The 21,009-nt window shown below is 40.8% G+C and overlaps 2 protein-coding genes across 7 annotated transcripts in view; one reads left to right on the top strand and one right to left on the bottom strand.

The window, feature by feature from the left end:
- pdia5 (protein disulfide isomerase family A, member 5) overlaps positions 1-18,647 on the bottom strand; it is a 70,741-nt gene extending 52,094 nt beyond the window's left edge. The window contains exons 1-3 of the mRNA XM_005475388.4: positions 18,533-18,647; positions 3,920-4,046; positions 810-897 (exon numbers count right to left, since the gene is read on the bottom strand). Coding sequence (XP_005475445.1) covers positions 810-897; positions 3,920-4,046; positions 18,533-18,598 — 281 coding nt within the window. The 5' untranslated portion in view covers positions 18,599-18,647. The remainder of the gene's footprint in view (positions 1-809; positions 898-3,919; positions 4,047-18,532) is intronic.
- A 1,121-nt stretch (positions 18,648-19,768) lies between these two features.
- The window catches only part of sema5ba (sema domain, seven thrombospondin repeats (type 1 and type 1-like), transmembrane domain (TM) and short cytoplasmic domain, (semaphorin) 5Ba), a 174,898-nt gene continuing 173,657 nt past the window's right edge, over positions 19,769-21,009 (top strand). The window contains exon 1 of one of the 6 annotated variants that reach the window (XR_003216718.1): positions 19,769-20,015. The gene's annotated coding sequence lies outside the window, so the exon portion shown is untranslated. The remainder of the gene's footprint in view (positions 20,016-21,009) is intronic. The other 5 variants (XM_025903719.1, XM_025903720.1, XM_019352735.2 and 2 more) reach the window with 5 other exon arrangements.

Here is a 21,009-nt window from a genome sequence, read left to right as displayed (position 1 = left end):
TGCTTATTATTAAGTTTAGACTTCCCTCTAAGCTCTTCAAATATTGTAATTATGTCTGAGAGAAGTTCTGTTTTTAATGTTAAATGAAAAAAGGGTTAGAAAAATATTTCTTGAGGCATACTATGGCAGCATTTAGCATTTTTTTAAAACACCAAAATTGTGTTATTGGCACAAGTATCAATTGATTTTTAAACAATACCCTGAAATCAACTAATAAATAGAATTGAATTGACTAATAAATTGAAATTACACACGAGACTAATGCAACCAGTTTTATTCAAACATGTAAAAAACTTAAGGTAAAAAATTGAATGCAGAGAAAAAGGCGGGAGAAAAAACTGTATGAACCATAATTATGTGGCGCTCTCACCTGAGAAATAGCTTTAAGCAAGAGAGGTGATTATCATTTATTTACCTTTTGCAACAAACAAACAAACAAACAAACAAACAAACAAACAAAAAACAGAAAGAAAGAAAGAGACCAAGTGAAAAGGAAGAACTAAAATGGTATAAAGAGATGTAATATATTAGACTAAAAACTTTAATAGCTTTAATAAGTAAGTGGCCTCCTGTCAGATTGTACCGGTACAATAGAACCAGTGAGACGAGGCCATTTACACCCCAGTGGAAAAGCCATAAATTCTGCAGATGGATGGTGGCAGAGACATTCTTGGGAGGAGTAAATTGCTCTGGCCTTATAACTGCTGTCAGAAAATTTCTAGGACAAAAGAGTCTGTAATGTCAGGGAGTCTTAGACTTATAGAGAAAGAAGTCTTAGAATGTGTTTTTCAAATCACCCCCTTACTTACCCACAGTTGACCCAGGCGATAGTCCCTTGGCCCTTCACTGTCTGGGCGACATCAGAAAGCAGTTTCAGGTGGGAGTCCCCTGATGTAGCTACAGACACAGAATAAAGCGCAGTCAAGCCTCGTTACCAAAGCCGCTCAATAGCCCAGGACAACCCAGAGCCATGAGACACAGGAGACACTGTCATGACAAGCACAGTGAAAAAGAATCGAGTTACAGTGGAGCTCACCGTCTTTCTAAAGCACCGAGTGACGAAGAAAGACATCGCTGAGTTTGGGTTAGAAGGGTGATGGGGGAGCATTTTCTACTACCTTTCAACGGATGGGCTCAGCGAGGGGGTTTAAGTTACATCAGCTTTCAAAATCTTACAATAGTGTGACTAAACAGGAGATGGAAGGATTATAAGGTGACACAAAGACTCTGGATCTAATGAAGCGCTCACTAACTGTGCGACAAATGGGAAAGCATAGCAAACATGTTTGCACCTACTGCATGCTCCCAACAGCAAGGTTTGTGTGGGATCGCCGAGTTTAGAGCGTTCGCAACCACCGGAAACGTGCACAATCTCACAATATGGCTGAGCTGTGCAGCTTGCCTTCTGTGTTAAGAAAGAGAAACTAGTGGGATATAAACTGCACCAGCTAGAATAACACTCTGTGTAATGTTACTGATTTTCATCAGCTACGTCAAGTTAAGTAGATCCCTTTGAGTAAAGTAAACAAAGTGTAATATTCCAGTTCTTGTGCAACGCAGTACATCATTTTTATACTCCCCTGAAACCAAATGTGCGTTGTTCACTGCATAAAGAAAACAGCTCCTCACAATGCTCCAGGCAAAGACTATATTTAGATGCAGGGGCACAGCCACGACTTCCCAGGGTTCTGCCTCGGGGTTGGCAACAAAAACATCTGGCAACTCAGGATCAGGGTATTGTACGGAATAGGAGGTGAGCAGGTACCGAGTGGTTGACAGCGTTAAGGATGATGAATACCAACCAGATCAAAACTCAGCAGGGATGTGACTGACTGCAGAGGCTGGTGATGAACACAGAACAGGGTACGGCTGTGTTTACTCAGGGGGGAATGAATGTGAAGTGCCTTGAGGTATAATCAAGGCCTACATGAGGGCAATCTTCGGTGTCTTTAAAGCAGGAATGTCTGGGTGAAGTTACAGCCGGTGATCAATTCGATGCGCAGCTGGATACATAGAAGCCAATGGGCTAATATAGGCTGATATGGCTCATTAATCAAGAAATATATCTGTGGCTATAAAGAGGCCTCACAGTCCTCTGTGGATTATTGAGCAATATAAGCTTGCTTCTTTTTTATTTTGAACAGGAAGAACTCCTCCTCGGAAATCTGCAAAATGGAATTAGAAGTTGGTGGGGTGCGTAAGGGTTCGCTAATGGATAGCAGGAAACAAAATGTACTTTAGAGCTGTATAATTATATTTGACCATTTTAGCTTCTATTTAACAGCTACTCTTTAATTCCATAAGCATTTCCAATTTCCTTATTGAAATAGACTGCTGCGATCATTCTTTGAAAGCGAGCTAGAGGCTAAAGCTGGGCAAAACATTGTTTCTGAATCCATTTGAAGATACTGTGCTAGAATGTTTTTTAATGAATGCTATCGAATTTGGGCAAAGTGCCACTCCACAAAAGCACTTCCTAATTAGAGCGGGTGATTAAAGGAATTTTAATTAATTTGGTGTTTTCCATCCACAAAAAATCAGACAGTTTCCAATTACAAGAGCAAAAATCATAACAAAAGACAATCAGTGGCACATGCAGTTAACGGGCACGCACCCCTCAAGTTCTCTTAATCTGACTCTGTGAATGTGGCCTTTTTGAACCCCTAATGGTGAATTGTCGGGATGTTGCGCATTAGCTGCACTTACATACCCGCAATTGAATGAAACAGCTCTTGAGAGGCATCTGACTGTACATATCTAGATTAGGATGCTCTTAAAAATAATACACTTAGATATAGTAACTAAATAACTAGTAACTAAGGCTTCCTGAAACTGCAAATGTCATTCTTACCTTCTCTGACAATAACATGACATTGCACGCCCTCAATCTCAAATCATAAAATAACCTAAAACAAATGTGCATTTTCACAATGGTTATCACTAGGGTTGCACAATTAATAAAATTTTCCTCTTAATGATATATTTGGCTTCCCACAATTAAATGAACACAATCTGGGATACTGAAAACACAAGTCACAGCTGTTCCCTGCATCGTATAGTGCAAAGTTTGCACACATTTAACTGCAGTGATATAACACAGATAAGAGATAGTCATACAAAATCGATCAATCAATCAATCAAATGTCTGTCGCAGCAAAAACTGAAGACCTTGTCCCTAGAAGCGATCACCATGTGTTGTTTGGAAATGCAAGTGGAGTTAATCAAGAAGAAATCGTATGCAAACAGTGCTGGAGAGTTGTGCCTGCACTGCAAAGCAATACAACTAACTCACTCATGCATGTGAACTTACTGAATGAATGAAGGCAAAGGGAAACAATGCAGCGGTTGCACATCAAATCCATAAAAGCCAGTCTGTGCAGCGCGTCAGCTCGCAAAGATGCACTGACGTCCCCAACGATGCCACATTCCATTTCCCCAAAAAACGCGTGTCCACTAAACGGGACCGGTTTTATTTAGTGGGAATGCAGCACAACATGGATGTGAAAGCAGTACTGTGTTTACGTGACATTTGTATCACACTAAAAAGCAATGGATAATCAGGAGAAATAATGCTGATCTCAACACTGCTCAAAAATAATTGCGATAATCATTTTGGCCATAGCTGTGCAGCCATAGTTACCACTTTTGTTAACACAATGCATGTGTATGAAATGCATGTTGTTTTCCGGCGCTCCACAACAACCTCTACAGCGACAGTGTTTGAGAGTTACTGAGATAATACCGGCATTATCCACGAGCCATTAACATGATTGTTTATCCCCAACCCCTCCTTTGACAGAAACAGCAGCAAAAACTAAAGGAGTGAATTTGTCCCCTTCGACCAAACGCGCGTTTGTGGAAAAAATCTGCATCCATATATGGTACACCAATCACGAGGGGGATGTCTGCCTTCTCTGACCTGTTTCTGTGTAGAGCACCAGAACGTTTGTTCTCGTCCTGAGCAGCTTCTTGAAGTCTTTGTGGTCACTGACTTTCTCTATGAGAGGAGACACCTTCACTGCCTCCAGCACCGACAGGAGCCACACCTGGTGAAACACACACACATTCACGAATATTACCAAAATAAGATCTCTCCATAGCATTAAATGTAGAAAAAAGACAAATTATTATTTAGTAAATTAGTCCATTTCAGAACGAATCAATAAATCAGTGTTTTCAGGTTAGATAAGTATTCACTTTATACATTAAGTGGTGACCTAGTCCTTATGAAACCACAAGCCCCACTCATAAAAACACACAATATTTACTGAGTATTCGTTGAACCAAACATGTATATGAAAGCATCAACACTGCATTTATACAGTTACTGATTATCTTTCCTTTACAGTGGTACAAACAAGACAGAATGTTGCTTATAAAAATCATCCTATACAGAGAGTGGGTTCAGCAGACGGCCACAGGAGGGGATTTGTATCATTAGTCTGAACGGCTCCTTTAACTTTTCAGACACTGGTAGGTGAGCTAATACTGTGAAAGTCCTAATATGGAAAACAAATCCCACACTGAGAGGCGTGCACTTTAATCAAAGACAAATTATGGAATTAAAAAAAGAGCGAGAGAGAGAAGACTGGTTATACTCTGCCATATAAAGTTATTTCCGTGCATTGTAATCATCTCTCTGCCATCACCATTCATTAAAAAGCCCTTCATTTCTGCCTACGGAGAACTAAATTAGACACCAAACATGGCCTGCTCCCTCAGTGATGGCTGATATAACCTGGAAACAAGCACCTGTCAGGCTTACTTTCTAATTTTAATTCTCCACTTGATTTTCTCCTGTTGTGAGACTACAAGGAACAAAACGAAACTGTTTTCTGTAAACCATCTATAAACTTCAAAATTAACACAGAGCTTAAAAGGATTAGAGGAGGCAACTTAAATACCCCATATTGCATACAGTATATATCATATATAATGTGAGGAATATTAAATATGGGGTTGGGGTTTGTTTTCGTTTTGTAACTTGTGCAGTGGTCTTATTACACTGATGTGACAAGATAAACACTAGCTGTGTAAGCATTTGTTTTGGACCCATGGGAAGCAGATGGCAAAGGGTGGGATAATTAGAGGCTACCTGGGTGACACTTGTCTAAATAGGTAGGCATTCAGTGGTTATGACAGCTGGGTGGAGGCGAGATCAGGATGAGGTGAGAAGAGATGGCAGGCTGTCTTATTTATCCAAGACATGAAATGTGATGCTTCATGGTCCCCAAGAAGGATTAGAGTCAAGTTAACCAAATTTGATTCTTGCTTTATCAGTTACTACTTCCTAAATATTCAATGATGTTCTGAAACAGTCTTTCTGGTACACATAATGACGAACATAAAGCCATAAATGGTGGATCCATAGTCTAACGGTTTAAACCAGGGGTGGGGAACTCCAGGCCTACAGGGCCGGTGTCCTGCAGGTTCTAGATCTCACCCTGGGTCAACACACCTGAATCAAATGATTAGTTCATTACCAGCCTCTGGAGAACTTCATGACATTTTGAGGAGGTTTTTTTTTTATCCATTTAAATCAGCTGTGTTGGATCAAGGACACATCTAAAACCTGCAGGACACCGGCCCTTGAGGCCTGGAGTTCCTCACCCCTGGTTTCCACAATTGCTGGCAAGTGAAAGGTTGCTGGTGCAGTTCCAGCTAGAGATGCAAAACCCTTTTAAGGTTGCATCAGGAAGACTATCTGGTGTAAAAAAGAAAGATGTGGTACCTGCTGTGGTGACCTCTTGTGACAGGGAAGGAGCTGAAGGTAGCTTTTATCAAGCCACCAGTGGAGCTGTTGGTTACTTGATTGGGAAAGGAACAAAGTAAAGTGGTGCAACCTAACACATAGTGCACCACGGAACTCAGACATAGATCTTAATGAAAACTAAATGATGGGGAAACAAATACAAAAATGACAATAAATACATTGACACCATGAGTCTTTGCTTTGGGCAAGAGGAGCACAGTGAGTTTCTCAAACCAACATTCATTGTAATAATCAAATTATTACCACACTGATTTTTTTGTTCTTTTGTTTTTCTTTCTAAATTGCTGTCGGCTTGAAAAGTGACTCTGAAAAGAGTGTCCTGCTAATTCATATTTGAGTTGAAAAGGGGCCCAAAATGACCCTGTGTTAGAGCAAAACAGTATTTCAAACCACTGTGGCACTATAATGCATTCATTTTGCATTTATATAAAGTCCTAGCAGTAAGGCTTTCACACACAGGCTGTTTCCTTTACTGAGTAAGGAGTAAACAGATGCTGCTAATTAAATGCATTTAATTAACCGATCATTAGTAAGAGCGACCGCAACTGTAAAAGCAGAAGTTTTGGGAGTTGGGTGGTCTGATCAGATGTGTGTTAACACAATAGCAAGGTAGAAACATCAGTAGTGATCTTACAGAAGCAATTGCTGCTGCTCAGTAAGCTGTGAGGGGGTTAAAAGGCCATTTCCAAACAATTTGAAGTCCATTATTCTATAGTGAGATTATTCACACGTGAAAAACATTCAAGACAGTTGTCAGTCTTCCCAGGAGCTGGACATCCCAGCCAGTTCACCCCAAGTTCAGACCGCGAAACACTCAGAAGTTACAGGCCTCAGTCAGTATACTAAATGTTAAAGTTCATGACAGCACAATTAGAAAACCACTGAGCAAGTATGGCTTTTTGCAAGAGTTGTAAAGGAGAAACACTCTTCGCTCTAAAAGGAACATGGCAGCACAGGTTAGATTTGCATTAAGTTTGGATCTGAAGAAAACCACAAGACTTCTGGAGCAATATCCTTTGGACAGACACAACCCAAGTGGGGATGTCATTAAGATGACCATAAAAAACCTCTGCATACTAAAGTAGTCTAGTCAAATAGGAGTCCATCTGCTATAGGCCTCTTCTTGTCTAGCCTCATATTTTCATATTATTATGTTTAGTCCTTCTCCGCTCTTAAAACCCCAGTAAATCATTAATAAATCATGTATTTACATAGCCATACATATACATGCACTGGTGTTGAGTTAAAACAACGTTAGACTCAGATGGTTATCTGGAAATAGGATTTAATGAATCGACAGTTCTGTCTAATATGAAGCAAGCTGCCATCTTTGGCAAAAGTTAGAAACTTTCCAGAGCCAACTTTCAAACCTTCCAGCCATGTTTGATATTTCAGAGAGTTTCCAGCAATTGGAACAAAATTTCCTAATTTGGCTGTTGTAAGGAACAAAGTGATTAGGCCAACAAAGCTTGGTTTAATGAAGAAAAACAGTTCATCAAGAGATGAACTTTAAACTGAAAGGTTGGATGCAAGTAAAGTTCTGCTGGTAACTGGTGTTTTTGCAAAACTCAAGGACAGAAACTGATTTCTACTGTCAAAGTCTGTTATTGTACTTTATAAGCGCCTTACACCAACCAAAGTGTGTGTCATCTTCAAGTGGTAGATGCGCAATAATAGAAATAACAAGACAGCCTTCAAAAGTGACAGACCCATTGAGAAGTAGCATTACCACACCACCAATGATTTATGCTAGAGTTTTCTTACAATCGGGCACATGCATAGAAGGCTAAACTAGAAGAACGCAGAGGTTAACTTCAAGTGCAATCAGATGAGATGTGGGTTAAAAGCAACTGAAAAAGAATAGTTGGAATAAGAATGTGGTTCCTTTTCACAGCCTTTGGCTTATTCGCCGAATGCTGGTGGTGCTTTTCTTTCTGTAGTTGCTAGCCTTGTGCAATAAATAGCAATTATTGATGATAAATGTGAAAGTACATAAGTATAATAAGTACAGGACACCATTTCCTATCAGATAACAGCAGTCTTGAAACACTTGCCTTGGTATCGCAATCATTCAGTTCAACTCCCCATGTATTTATAGCAAATTCTGGTTCTTTTTGTCTTATGGAGACAGAAGTTAAACGAGCCCACAATATACTTTGTACAGTAAATCATTCTAAAAATGAACATTTTTCATTATTTGCATCACATTTAAAGAATGTAATTAATTTATTCGGTTATTTATTGAAAATATATGAAAATGTTACATTTTTGGAGACATTAGTCTTTATTATGTTCATCCTTAAACTCTTCTAATTCAAAAAAGACCCTGAACAGGTTAAAATGGAGCATGATGCATTCAGTATCAGTACCAGGAAAGAAATTAGCATATTCATAAATAGTCCTCTATGGTTTCAAAGCAGTCTTTGAATCAAGATGACGTATTTATGGGGGGAAAAAAAATTACATGGTGCACTGTGCTACGGTCTGAGAAGATTGGTGAATTGCATATGCAAATGTATATATTACCATTAGGGCATAATGATCTATTTTTCCCCTGAATTTCTAGTAACTGACCCACATGACGATTGCTAAGTGGAATGTAAATTTCATGAATATGTCTACGGTTTCTGAACACTCAATCACTTGTGCAATCAGGCTACTGTGGTCCATAAAAATCGAATGGTTAATGATTAAAGTTTGACTTAAATGGATCACAAGCCACTACCGCCCAGGAGAAACTGATCTGAAACTAATATTTTACAATTGCACATAATGTTTATCTCCTATTGATAATTGCTTATGATGAAAACTAAGAAGATATATGCTTCTTTAAAGTGCTCATGTCCCCACTGTCATTGATGAGTCTGTTCAAGTGTTTAAATCCAACAATGTTAGACCCACTTCACAGAAAGACTCGCGAATGCTCGCTAACAGCAGCTAACAGAGTATAACAGCAGCTAACACTTGCATATACAGAAGTATCACTATCATCAGACAGAAGTAAGTTTCACTGACTCATTAACTCGTACCGACTCTATTCCCAAGTTTTACAGCTTAGTCCAGAGTAAAGAGACACGGACACCTTGCATTTAATATCTTAGGTAATCAGCAGAATGACACCCTACACTGAATACTGTACTTGTCCTGTATGGCCTGACATTAATTTTACGATACACCGTATCATGAAAGCTTTAATGCAAACTTAAACCTGATGTGTTCCAATTTCATACCAGATGCAAGACAGAGAAATTCCTGCATGTGTCACAAAGAGCAGAATTTTTTGGGGGGTATTTTTTGGGGGTGCTCTGGGAGTATGGGGTGTCTGGCCCATTGCTATGGGCCATTCATCCTTATACAACCGTTGCAAGAGCTTGGTCTGCATAGCTGGCAATAAGTCGCACCTAGAAATTATGGACAGAATTTCTAGGTGCAGCCAAGTGGCGGAAGGCTTTCACTTGGGTGGGCTCAGAATCCCATTTCTGCTTTTTGCGGATGATGTGGTTCTGTTGGCTTCATCAGGTGATGGCCTCCAGCTCGCTTTGGAACGGTTTGCGGCAGAGTGTGAAGCGGTGGGAATGAGAATCAGCACCTCCAAATCTGAGGCCATGGTCCTCAGCCGGAAAAGGGTGGAGTGTCCACTCCAGGTCAGGGACAAGTTCTTGCCCAAAGTGGAGGAGTTTAAGTATCTCGGGGTCTTGTTCACGAGTGATGGGAGAAGGGAGCGGGAGATCGACAGACGGATCGGTGCTGCGGCTGCAGTGATGCGGACGCTGTGCCGGTCTGTTGTGGTGAAGAGAGCTGAGTGTAAAAGCGAAGCTATCAGTTTCTATGGTCACGAGCTGTGGGTAGTGACCGAAAGAACGTGATCGCGGATACAAGCGGCGGAAATGGGCTTCCTCTGAAGGGTGGCTGGCCTCTCCCTTAGAGATAGGGTGAGAAGTTTGGGCATTCGGGAGGAGCTCAGAGTAGAGAGCTACTCCGTCACATCAAAAGGAGCCAGCTGAGGTGGTTCGGGCATCTAACAAAGATGCCTTCTGGGTGAGGTGTTTCGGGCATGTCCCACAGGGAGGAGGCCCGAGGCAGACCCAGGACACAGAGGGAGGTTTGGGCTTCTCTGCTTGGGCTGCTGCCCCCACAACCCAGGCCCGGATAAGCGGAAGAAGATGGATGGATGGAATTTCATGTTGAAATCGTTAAGTGAGCAACGTATTTACTAAGCAAACACATGTATCCTTCTGCTAGTACACTGAATCATTATGCTGTCAGTTGACATTACTGACAAAGGGTCAATCACCTTCAGTCTGATGTGAAAGTCTTAAAATTAATTTGTCATTAAGATTACATTCAGTCTGAGTTATCACAGGAAGTACTGAAACCACAACAAAGAAAAGCTGACAACTTGAAAATAATACATTTTGAAATATTTATTCTGTTCAATCAAAATATAACACTCCATATTAAGTTGTGACTGCTGCTGATTAGCATACAATCTCAAATACCCCCCCCCACAATACAGCAAATTAACAACAGCAGGATGCTCTGTAATACAATGCATTGATTGACTACTAATTACCAAAAACCTGACCTCTGTAGCTTTATATCAGGGGTGTCAAACATAAGGCCCAGGGTTCAGAATCACTCAGTTTTTTCTACTTGAATACCTCCCCCATTCTCAATCATACTACACCAAACTAATAGATAAACCAATTTCTTTAATTTACCACAGCAATATTTCTTTATCATGTAGAAAACTGAGATTTACTCTCAAAATTGTGCTTTTTTTCTTATATTAACATATCTGAAGGATTCGCTGTGGCGGCTGATTACATAGAGATCTTAAAAAAAAAAAAAATTAAAATGTATGTATCGAATTTGATCCACTTGACCTTACAGGGTTAAGAGCATATTTTTGTTATCGTTTTCACTGTGTGGTTTTATTTGATCTTTTATCATAATAAAAGGTCTTATGTTCAATATAATAATAATAAAAATAATAAATTTTATTTATAGGCAAAATCACAGTATGCATAAAATTGGAAAACACCATAGAATTAAAAGTCAATACATCAACAGAACAGGCAATCTTTAAAAGATGTGTTTTCTTAAAAAGATGTGCTTTAATACTGGCTTTAAAGATAAGGAGAAAAATATAATCCTGATAGAAGTATGGTCTGTTTTAAATCAGTTGAAAAGCCTGATTATCTATAATAATAAAAATAATAATGATGATGATAACAAAACTGTGAGAGCACTAAAATTCAATAAAGAACCTTTTTACAGTCATACCAACCAGCACTGTGTTGTACCTATAACTATGTTGCATATTCCTGTAATTTCTGACTATCTGATGAACATCATACATTATATGAACATGCTGAAATTTAGGGATGTGTCCAGTGGTAGATATTACCTGATAAGATAATAATAGCTGATTTAATAGATTTTTCCTATTTCAAAATATTAATATGAGAAAGCTCTGACATTACAGTTTCATCACGTTCAAACAAGAAATAAAATGTTATCATGGAGTCTGATTAAGTAGGATTTAATACTTCACAGACCATCAAGACTGTCACTGATGAAAGGATAAGGCTCATTCCACATTTTTCTTCAAGAAAAAAAAAAGGCAAACCAAGAATTAGTTTATGAATATATAATCCAAGTCTTATCATTTCAATTCTAGTTAACCGCTCAGTCATATCCCCAGTTTACTGCTTGGTTAATGAATTAGTAAATACCATCTTAATGTTGTGTATTAAGCTGAAATACACCAGTGTTCTTAAAATCCGGTTACAGATTAGAGTGCCAGTTTTTCAGAGACCTCAACCTAAGGACATCTTTGTTCGAGCGACCCATCAGCAGAATAACCAATAAACAGAAATCCCACTAGTGGCTAGCAACCACCAAGCTGTGTACCACAACAACAGCTCCAAAAGCTCTGCTCACCTACCATCGCTGTGAGAGCCATTATAATTGTGTTGTGTTCGTACCTTCCCAACATTGCATTTCCCCATTATCGCCAACCTCTACAGGTGGACAACCTCATTGGTACAAAGCAGATGAATAGAGATTAGATACAAGGGGAGCAGCACTCATTTTTCACAGGTATCAGACTCCACTGGGAATGCTAAATGAGAACGAGGAACACAAAGCAGGAAAAGAAAAACAAGCTTCTTTTGTTTTACCTCTGTACTCTACAGAGGTAAATTGCCCCTAATTCCACTTGGTGAGTCAACTCAAGAGAAATAATTACCTTTATTACCAATTTGATTTTGGCAAACACAATCTGGAGACACAATATAATCTGACAGCACTAAAAGCCGCAGCTTTTAAAAAACAACTCTCTAAATATCACAAAGGATTTAGTGCCAAACTGTTTTCGGTTTGTTTATCTGATACGGAACGTCCATAGAACGTAAAATAATATGTCTGGGATAAGCTGATATCAGCTAATAACAACGTCTTGATGCTTGTTCAATCATGCATCTGGACGGAGCGTTTTCAATGGGAGAAACGTTTGACAATTTGCATATTAATGGTCAAGGAACTGACCTCACAGCCCATTGTTTATTCAATGGGCTGGTTTCAGTTTACTGTGCAAATGTACTGTTTATACGGTTGGGGAAACCTGCAGTGAGCTGAGACTAAAGAAGTCACTTGGATGAGTGACGAAACGTTTCTCCCATTGAAAACGCCACGTCAAGATGAACAGAATCAACCTTTTGGGAGCTAATAACAACCCGCCAACAATTCAGTCAGACTCATAACATTAATGGCTCAGTTGCACTAGAGTTTAAATAGGACAGCAACTGCCTTGTAGCTATGAAAATCTGACAGTTGCTCAGCGATTGCATTGATATTCTTGAGAGTTGTTGCAGCGACTAAGTTGCAAGGTGACTTCACAGATCACCGGCAGGAGGAAATCTATCTCTGAATAATCACAGTTCAACTCTGACTGCAATCAATCTCAGAAAGATTGACAATGGTTTGCACCTTATTGCCAACTAATTTATCAACACAGACAATACATTGTCATCAATTTGAGTCAGTCTGCAAAGTCTTTTCAATAGGGGACTGGCCAGTGCCATTGTCACTCTGCAGTTAAATCACAATCCTGCTGCAACTATGTCATTATTTTAATTCCTGTTTCAAATATACGAGGTTCTGAATGGACTGTGGATGCAAGTAGTTAACAGGAATTCTGTGTATTCGCCATATTAACACAGCCAGACTGTAAATGGTTGCAGACCTGCTTCCCATCTTTAAAGTAACCTTTTCAAAGGCAGTGAGATTGCAAGTTTGTTGCACCTGGTTGCAATAATGTGCTGTGATCTCCAACCTCTGTTTCTCCTGCTGGGACTGTAGCAAAAAAAAGACAAGCTGAAGAAAATTGAAACAAAAAAACAACAAAAAAAAAAAAAGACAAGCTGAAGAAAACTGAAACAAAAAAACCCCCACATATCAAATCCAAGCTCAAAGCCAAAAAGGGCACAATCACTTAAACACGTACAAATATGAAACATCCATTCTCATGAAGGTAATCTACCTGAAATGCGTTCATCATCACTAATTACAACCCTGCATATGCCTCAGAAGGCAGAGGAAATCCATTAGTAGGTTATACAACTACCTTCCTCCTCTGCCATAAAAGGTATATCCCATCACGTCACTGCAGAAAAATGTGGTGCACACCAAGCAGCAGGTGCCCTAGCCCCTGCCTGCGAGCCCACACCCTCCATCTGCTCTGACAAATCTGCTTAATAAATGGCATCCAGTTCTAGGGGCAGTACTGAATCAGCACAAATCACACCAGTGTTTGTCAAGCACTTGCCTTGAGTTTCCTATGACTAATGAGCCATTCAGGTGTAGCTGGTGTGTGTGGACTGGCTGATTGTAAAGGAAGCTATTTAGCATCTGATAACACACACACACACACACACACACACACACACACACACACACAGACACAGACTGCTGATTTAGAGGCCTCTTAGCTTTCAAATGAGCAGAGGAGCAATCAATTAGCCGCTTTTGCAACTATCACATTTCAGCTATCGCTGACGGACGTCACGAGAGAAGTTTGGCCTACTAACACACTGCTGAGCCAGTGCTGTGAAATAAAGCATGAATGATTTTCTGGTACCGACCAAACATTTTAGCAGAAATCTTTGACAAAGAGTCAAATATGAACTCATTTTAGTTTGTATAGCATCAAATCACAACAACAGCTGCCTTATATTATAAGGTAAAGCCATCACGATAACGCACATAGAACCCCAACAATCAGATGACCCCCTGTGAGCAGGCACTGGGTGACAGTGGGAAGGAAAAACTCCCTTTTAACAGGAAGAAACATCCAGCAGAACCAGGCTCAGGGAGGGGCGGGGCCATCTGCTAGGACAAGCTGAAGGTGATAAGTGGAAGACACACAGATATCAATAATAACTAATGACTAAATGCTGTCGTGTAGATGTGAACCTTTAGAATGACCAGGATTTCTATACTATTACTCCTAAAATTTAGGCCAATCTTCATGTGATTTAAAACTATAGGCAAACACATTTTACCAAAGAAATAAGAAATAGACTAATCACTCAGAGCACTGCTTTGTAAAGTAAGGGAACCTTTGTGCTAATGATTTCTCTAAAAGCTACTTAGATTAAGATGTTCCAAATCAGAAAGAGGGGTACCCCTCACTATAATTAAAGGTATAAAAAGTCTGGTCCCTGGTTGGTGTGAAGCACTTTAATCACAACAACTTTCACTGTACTTTTTCCAGCATGGTTGACATGCACAATGCTGGCAAAGCCACAATTTTTAAAGCTTCATGTGTCCACATTAACACAAACTGACAACAAATAGGGGAAAGAGAACGCCATGCAATCCAGAAAGAGGTTAAAAAAGAACCAGACTAACAGCAAAACACCAACAGATACGTCTACAACTTCCAACAATAAGAAACACCTGCCATGTCACAAGTTTGGCAAAGGCCAAGTGGACGCTCTACAACACTTGCGGGACAATGACGCAAACGCTGAACCTTCAACAAAATGCATAATCCTTATATTAGGAAGGTATTAGGCTTTTTTACCTGAGGGCGCCCTGCAGTTATTTAGAGAACAATGTAAGCTAAACCGTTTCAATAAAGTTAGAGAAGTATGTCAGGGCACTTTTCCATGCCCTGAAGCTTAGGAGAAGTTTGGTGACGCAACAAGAGAACGAACCAAATCCAATCAACAACAGAATGGTGGGAAAAAAAATAAAAGGTTTTCAAAGGGTCAATCCACAGTGCTGACTTCAAACTAACCCAGATATTGCGTCATGTCCTCAGGAAGGCCGTTCAATTAAAACCACCAACAAATACTGATGACCTAAAACGGCTATAGCTGGAAGGAGCTTCCGAAACTCCTCTTCATCATTGTCCAACTCTTTTTAGGACCTATGAGAAATGTCTTAAAGATTCTACACATGATAAATTTAGTCTTTTCCTTTTTCCACCCAGGACCAAGCAATTATTTATAATGCTCAAAACACACATGAAGGCACAATTTTTAGTGTTTTATTAAGTTTAAGAGTATACATTTTTTATTGCAAGTAAAATTGCCAGTACATCATCTTCTTCAGATAAACAGCAATCAGAAATAACATGTAAAGTATTACGACATGTATTAATTTAACAAGCAATCGCTAATGGCCCTCTGAGTGTGGTTACGACAGTGTGTGGATATAATTAAAGTCTAAAATACATGTTCAACACTACAAATACCACAAAGATATGTTTCGGGGAACACATCAATAAAGCCCCCTCCATCCCCATGGCTACTGCTAACGCTGCTATTTCTGTAAATGTGTAAACAAAATGTCAGTGAAAGAAGGTAGGGCCACACATTGATTTTTCTGGCCTGAAAAAAGAAGTGCGTCATTGACAAGGAGACATAATTTTAAAGTTACCAGCCATGGGCAAGCAATCCAGATAGTTAATTGTGTATATGGGGTGGGTGTGGGTGGGGTGTGTGTCTGAGAGTGTGTGTGTGTGAGAGAAGGGTGTTTGGATTAAATTGTTTTGACAGGCAGGCCTTTACCACCCAGACAGCTGGCCTCTAACAAAGTGCTGCAGTGGTTTATCACCTCCCATACAGAATCACCTACAAACACCCGACAGTGCTACCTAACACCCAAAGAGGCTTTATCAAGAGCCAAGAGAAAATCCCAGTGGATCATAGCACAGGAACTACTGTGGAATAACTCCAACATCCTGAGCAATAAATTGCACATTTCCTTTCATGATATCACATATCAGTTTTGATGCCCGGCATCTAGCTTGGTCTGCTTCTACCGGCAGATGATGGAGCCTTCAAAGCTGCTGCTGGATTCACCTGCCGTCACAAAGCACTTATCAGGCCGAATATATTGAAATCTGCCGGTTCTGATGAGGTCCAGTAGACTCAAGTTTAAATTGGGCTGGAAGAGGTCGAAATTGAAGAAATTTGATTTTTGTCCTGTTTTAATAATAAACACCAGCTGAATAAATTGACTCCATGTTTCTGCTGTGGATGTAAATGCCGTAAAATTACAGCAGAGAGTAAGCACTTGAACAGCACAGTCACTATTTACTCCCAAGAGCTGTGGCACAGTGCCAACGTGTCACACAGTATCACTGTCAAATGCATATATACAGAGTGTACTGTGCACACACACACACACACCCACACACACACCCAAGTACCACCCTTGTGTGCGAAAGGCTGCTTCACAACAGGAAGCAGAGCAGGAAAAGGTCTGCATCAGTAACCGTGGTCTAAAGTGGCATGAATGTCACTCTACATTACAGAGCTAGCTCGCTTTTTAGAGCTGAGACGATGAACCGATTCCCTGTTTAAAGGGTGCTCGCACACTTTACCTTCTTTATTACGGTACACTTTGCAGGCTTCTATTTAATTTAAGATATCTTCCCAGAGTTCCGGGGAGCTATTGTCCTCCATTTATCATCTCTCTGCAATATGAAAATCAACTGGAGCACATCAGTGTAGGTTTTTCCTAAAGTTATAAATGTTTAAGCAGTTACAACAGCACATCTGACATCTTAACACACTTTTGTTTAGTCTAACATTTTAGAAGCCGTGTCCCTGTTGTGTGTTTTGGATGTTATTATGTCTACAGAGTGAAGAATCTTCATTTGTCCTTGGGCTCCACACGTGAGTGTCCCAACAAACCTCACGGACATAAAGCTCTGTGTGACTCCAGGAACACCTACATAGGAGGGCCGTCCTTACTGTTAATGCTTATATAACATCATTAATCGCATGAAAACACCAAAGATTCACTTACTCTATGCTAGGGGTGTCAAACATAAAGCCCTGGGGCCAGAATCAGTCCGCTAAAGATTCCAATCTGTCCACTGGAAAGCTTTGGAAAATGTAAAGGAGGGGATACAATTTTAGACTTTTAACTGTAGTTTCCTATGTTTTACAGCTTTTTCTACTGAGAATGACCTCCTCCATTCATGCTACACCAAAGTCAATAAGTAATAGACAAACAATTAAATGACAGCAACGTCCTGTTTTTCCACTGTCAACTATAGAAACCTATGACTTTTACAATGGGCTGACAGTGGAAGGAAGAGGAACAGGACATTCTGTCAATGAACACAACACAAATTCCCCGTTTTATAATTGCAGGACAGTCTGCATATGAAGCCAACACCACTTATTCTATTTTTTATCATGTAGGAAAAACTGAGATGTACTGCTGAAAGTTCTTCCTTTTCTTATGTCAAAATATCTCAGGGATTAAATGTGTAGCTAAACTTCTTCACACTGACAGACAGAGTTTCACAGGTCTGGCCCACTTAAGATCAAAGTGGGCTGTACGTGGCCCACAATGTAAAATGAGTTTGGCATCTCTGCTCTGTAAAGGTGTTGAGTTCTGTGGCAAATTCGCAGGCAATTTTCCCCATGATCGCTCATTTTACCGAGCAAGACCAAGTTAGAGTCACGAGTTTTCTTATCCTAAATTATATTGCACAAGAGTCAACATATTTCCTGTTTGATACAATTAAATTAGGGCACATGAACAAGTTGTGACACGTCACACCACACGGAGGGAGACTGCACAGCCTACTGTCCTGCTTCCAAAGGGCACTTGAGCTGCATGCTCCCCAACTGCCAGTCAGTGGTCAACAGCCAGACCCGCACTGTGCAAGTCACTTCAGTTTGCAACTTTCAGTTCCACTTAAGAGTGAAAATGAATGGGCTGCTGAGCTGCGACCGTGGAGTGTAAGTCTAACATGCCCGGCGAGTGCAACAAAAGCGGCATGTGCAGCATAAGCTGTGACAGAAAGGTAGGTAGGCTATCTGAGGAGCCCCGGTTGTCCGGACTTTACCGGACGGTTTACGGTTTAGAAACATGGGAGGGACCCCGTGTGTGCACATGCGACCGCCGGCCAGAAGCCGCTGATTGCGGGCAGCTACATAAATAAATCCAGTGTTAATACCTGCGCCACACACACCGCAGTGCCCCCCTGTTACTATTACTAGCTGCTTAAATCTGGGCACCAAGTTCAGTCAAGGGCTGTCAACTTCCCTCCTGCACCTCCTGCACCTCCTGCACCTCCTGCACGGACAGGCTAGGAGACGCGGAGAGGAGGAGCGATTTAGATTTATTTTAAAAAATAATTTCTCTTCTGTATTGAGGGATGGCACAAACCGGAGCACAGCGACGCACTTTAAACGAAACACACAAGAGGTTCGTGTGACTCACCAGCAACACCAACGTTAACATTTTCGCCTCTCTCATCCGACTCCCGTAGCGATTCCAAGAGGCCATGATGCCGTTGCCACGTCTGGATACGCAGGCGCATTCGCTTTTCCACGGAATCTTGAGCAGGGCGCAAGGGTTTTTGGGAAATGTAGTCCTGAGCGGGGGAGGCAGCAAACGTCATGGGGGAGCTATTGCACCTGCTACCCCCCCACCCAACACACACACACACACACACACACACACAGGTTAGCACCGAGTGTAAGAACTGTAGTCTACGTGGTTTTTGTTTTTATCGGACTAATGCAGACATATTGAAGGACAATTAATTACACGAGGGGCTAATTAGTAAATTGGCTTGTGATTGAAAGGATCTTAATTAGCTCTTTATCAATTGGACTTCCACTCCTGCTGAAAAATTGGCTTGATGAAATGTGCTCCACAACATCTGATTTAAGCAACGTTTGGCGCAAGGTGAATAGAATAAAATATAATAGAACAGAATAGATGTGGAGATTTGTAGAAAATTGCGTACAGTGATAACACACTGTATAACTACAAAAAAGGGGCCAATCAAATACCCCGTTTAATCCATATACGTCAGTGAAGAATAGAACACAATAGACAGTGATCCTCTATAAACATATGTTTCTTTCGGATGTGCCCATCAAGTCTTTTTTGACACTAAAGAAAACACATCTACAGGATAGAATGACAGTGTTTTTAGAATGGAATTTGACTTGCTCTGATGTTATCCTTATTGTCATCTTGAAATTCAATAGTAAAGAAATTAAAAAGTTTCGTTTGTTTGTTTTTATTTGCATGTATTAGTTTTTGCCATTGTAATTGGCCTAGGACATAGCTAAGAATTTCCTGTAAATTTTAGGCTTGTTGAATGTAAATAGACTAGAGTAGTAACAAAACAGAAAAGTGTATAACCATAACTTGTGTTCCCTGTTTAAGCTTCGCTGTTTACTTGCCAAGCAGGGAAACACTCACATTCCCAGTGGACCTTTATTGCCCGGTTACCCCGACGGCAGGTAGGCTGCTGTTGCGTCCCAGACAACAACACGCAGGGCAAACCTTTCCCAGAAAATCCCTTTGGTCTTTTCTTAACTCAGTGCGGCTGTTTCTGCACTGGACATAGGCTGTGTTGCGACACACTCTGCTCTCCGGGGTGTCCGTGCGTATTTTCCTCCCGATTGCGCTTGCAAATCGGACTCCTACTCCCCCCCACCCTCCTCACCACCCCCATTCCTCCACTCCTCCCCGCTCTCCCCCAACCCGGTGGTATCGTCCGACGGTAAAGAAGAGAGAGCGCAGTTGTCGGCTGCAGGTCTCTCGGAGAGGAACGCGCAGCGGCTGAGGAAACAAGACTAGAACCCGTCTCTATTCTGGCTCCACAGCTTAAAAACTGCGACTGTGATTCTCTTCTTATCTCTACCTGGCATTCTCATCAACTTAGGGAATACAAACATCTTACAAGGTAAAAGAAAAATCACTTTTCTCTTCTTTTCCACTGCAAAATACCTGGGAGGACTAATACAAAGCACTTTTTGGGTGTGTTGTGCACCAGTTTCCAGCTTGTATCCCGCTTCAGATTTACGAAATGGATTGCAGTTCGACTTTGACTGAGATGTTTGATTTTTGTTTTTTTCATATTAAAGGCAAATCAGCACAATAGCCTGCTGCAGCTTAGCTGACTTGCACAGATAAAATAAATAAGGGACCCTCCATCACTAATGGATTGGCTACTCGAAAGCTTTATTCAGCCATGCTGTGGGGTCCGTTTCTCTCTGGACCATTTTTCTATCAGAGCGGTGTTTGAGCAGTGGGGCTGTGTTTTTATCCTAAATGTCAGACACTTTGCGGATATCATCTTTTTCCCACTTTAACTGCTTGAGGCGAAGTGATTTGTCCGTTGATATAGCGTGTTATTCAGAGCTGCTCCTTTATGTCTCGCCAGTTTTACTTTCCACTCACGTTTCATCCCAGGATCAGAGGCGCATTTGTGGGCTGCAGGAGCTGGCTGTGCCTGCCACATTAGCACTGCCTCAAACTTACTTTGTGCTCCACGCTGTCCTGTAGTCCCGGTATACTGGCAAGAGGTGAACTTAAAAAAGCAACCTCGTTGGGAAACTTGTTCCCCTTGTTAGGAGATATGTTTGGGAAGGAAAGTGCATTTTTTGGGAGACTGTGCGCCTATAGTCGGCATTTCTCTTTTTAAATATTTGTGTGCGCGGTAACCCAATTTGGCGGTTCAAAAGTGTGGTGTAAAATCGACCACCTTGTCTTTTCTTCCCGACTGTGCAAGTGAATTTTATTGTCTGACTTAAATACAGCTAGTAATGACCTCATTGCTCATCACTTCCGATAACAGATTAACAGCTTTTACGCACGGGTTGAGCAGCCTTGCGCACAACGTTTCGGGTGTTTTGTTCTTTCCCAATCCCAGGAAACGTTAGTGAGGCTAATTCTGC

This window comes from Oreochromis niloticus, linkage group LG16 (assembly GCF_001858045.2).
Source record: "Oreochromis niloticus isolate F11D_XX linkage group LG16, O_niloticus_UMD_NMBU, whole genome shotgun sequence".
Classification (NCBI taxonomy): Eukaryota; Metazoa; Chordata; class Actinopteri; order Cichliformes; family Cichlidae; genus Oreochromis; species Oreochromis niloticus.
Note: the sequence above shows the minus strand (reverse complement) of the source record. Positions and strands in the feature narration are given on the sequence as shown.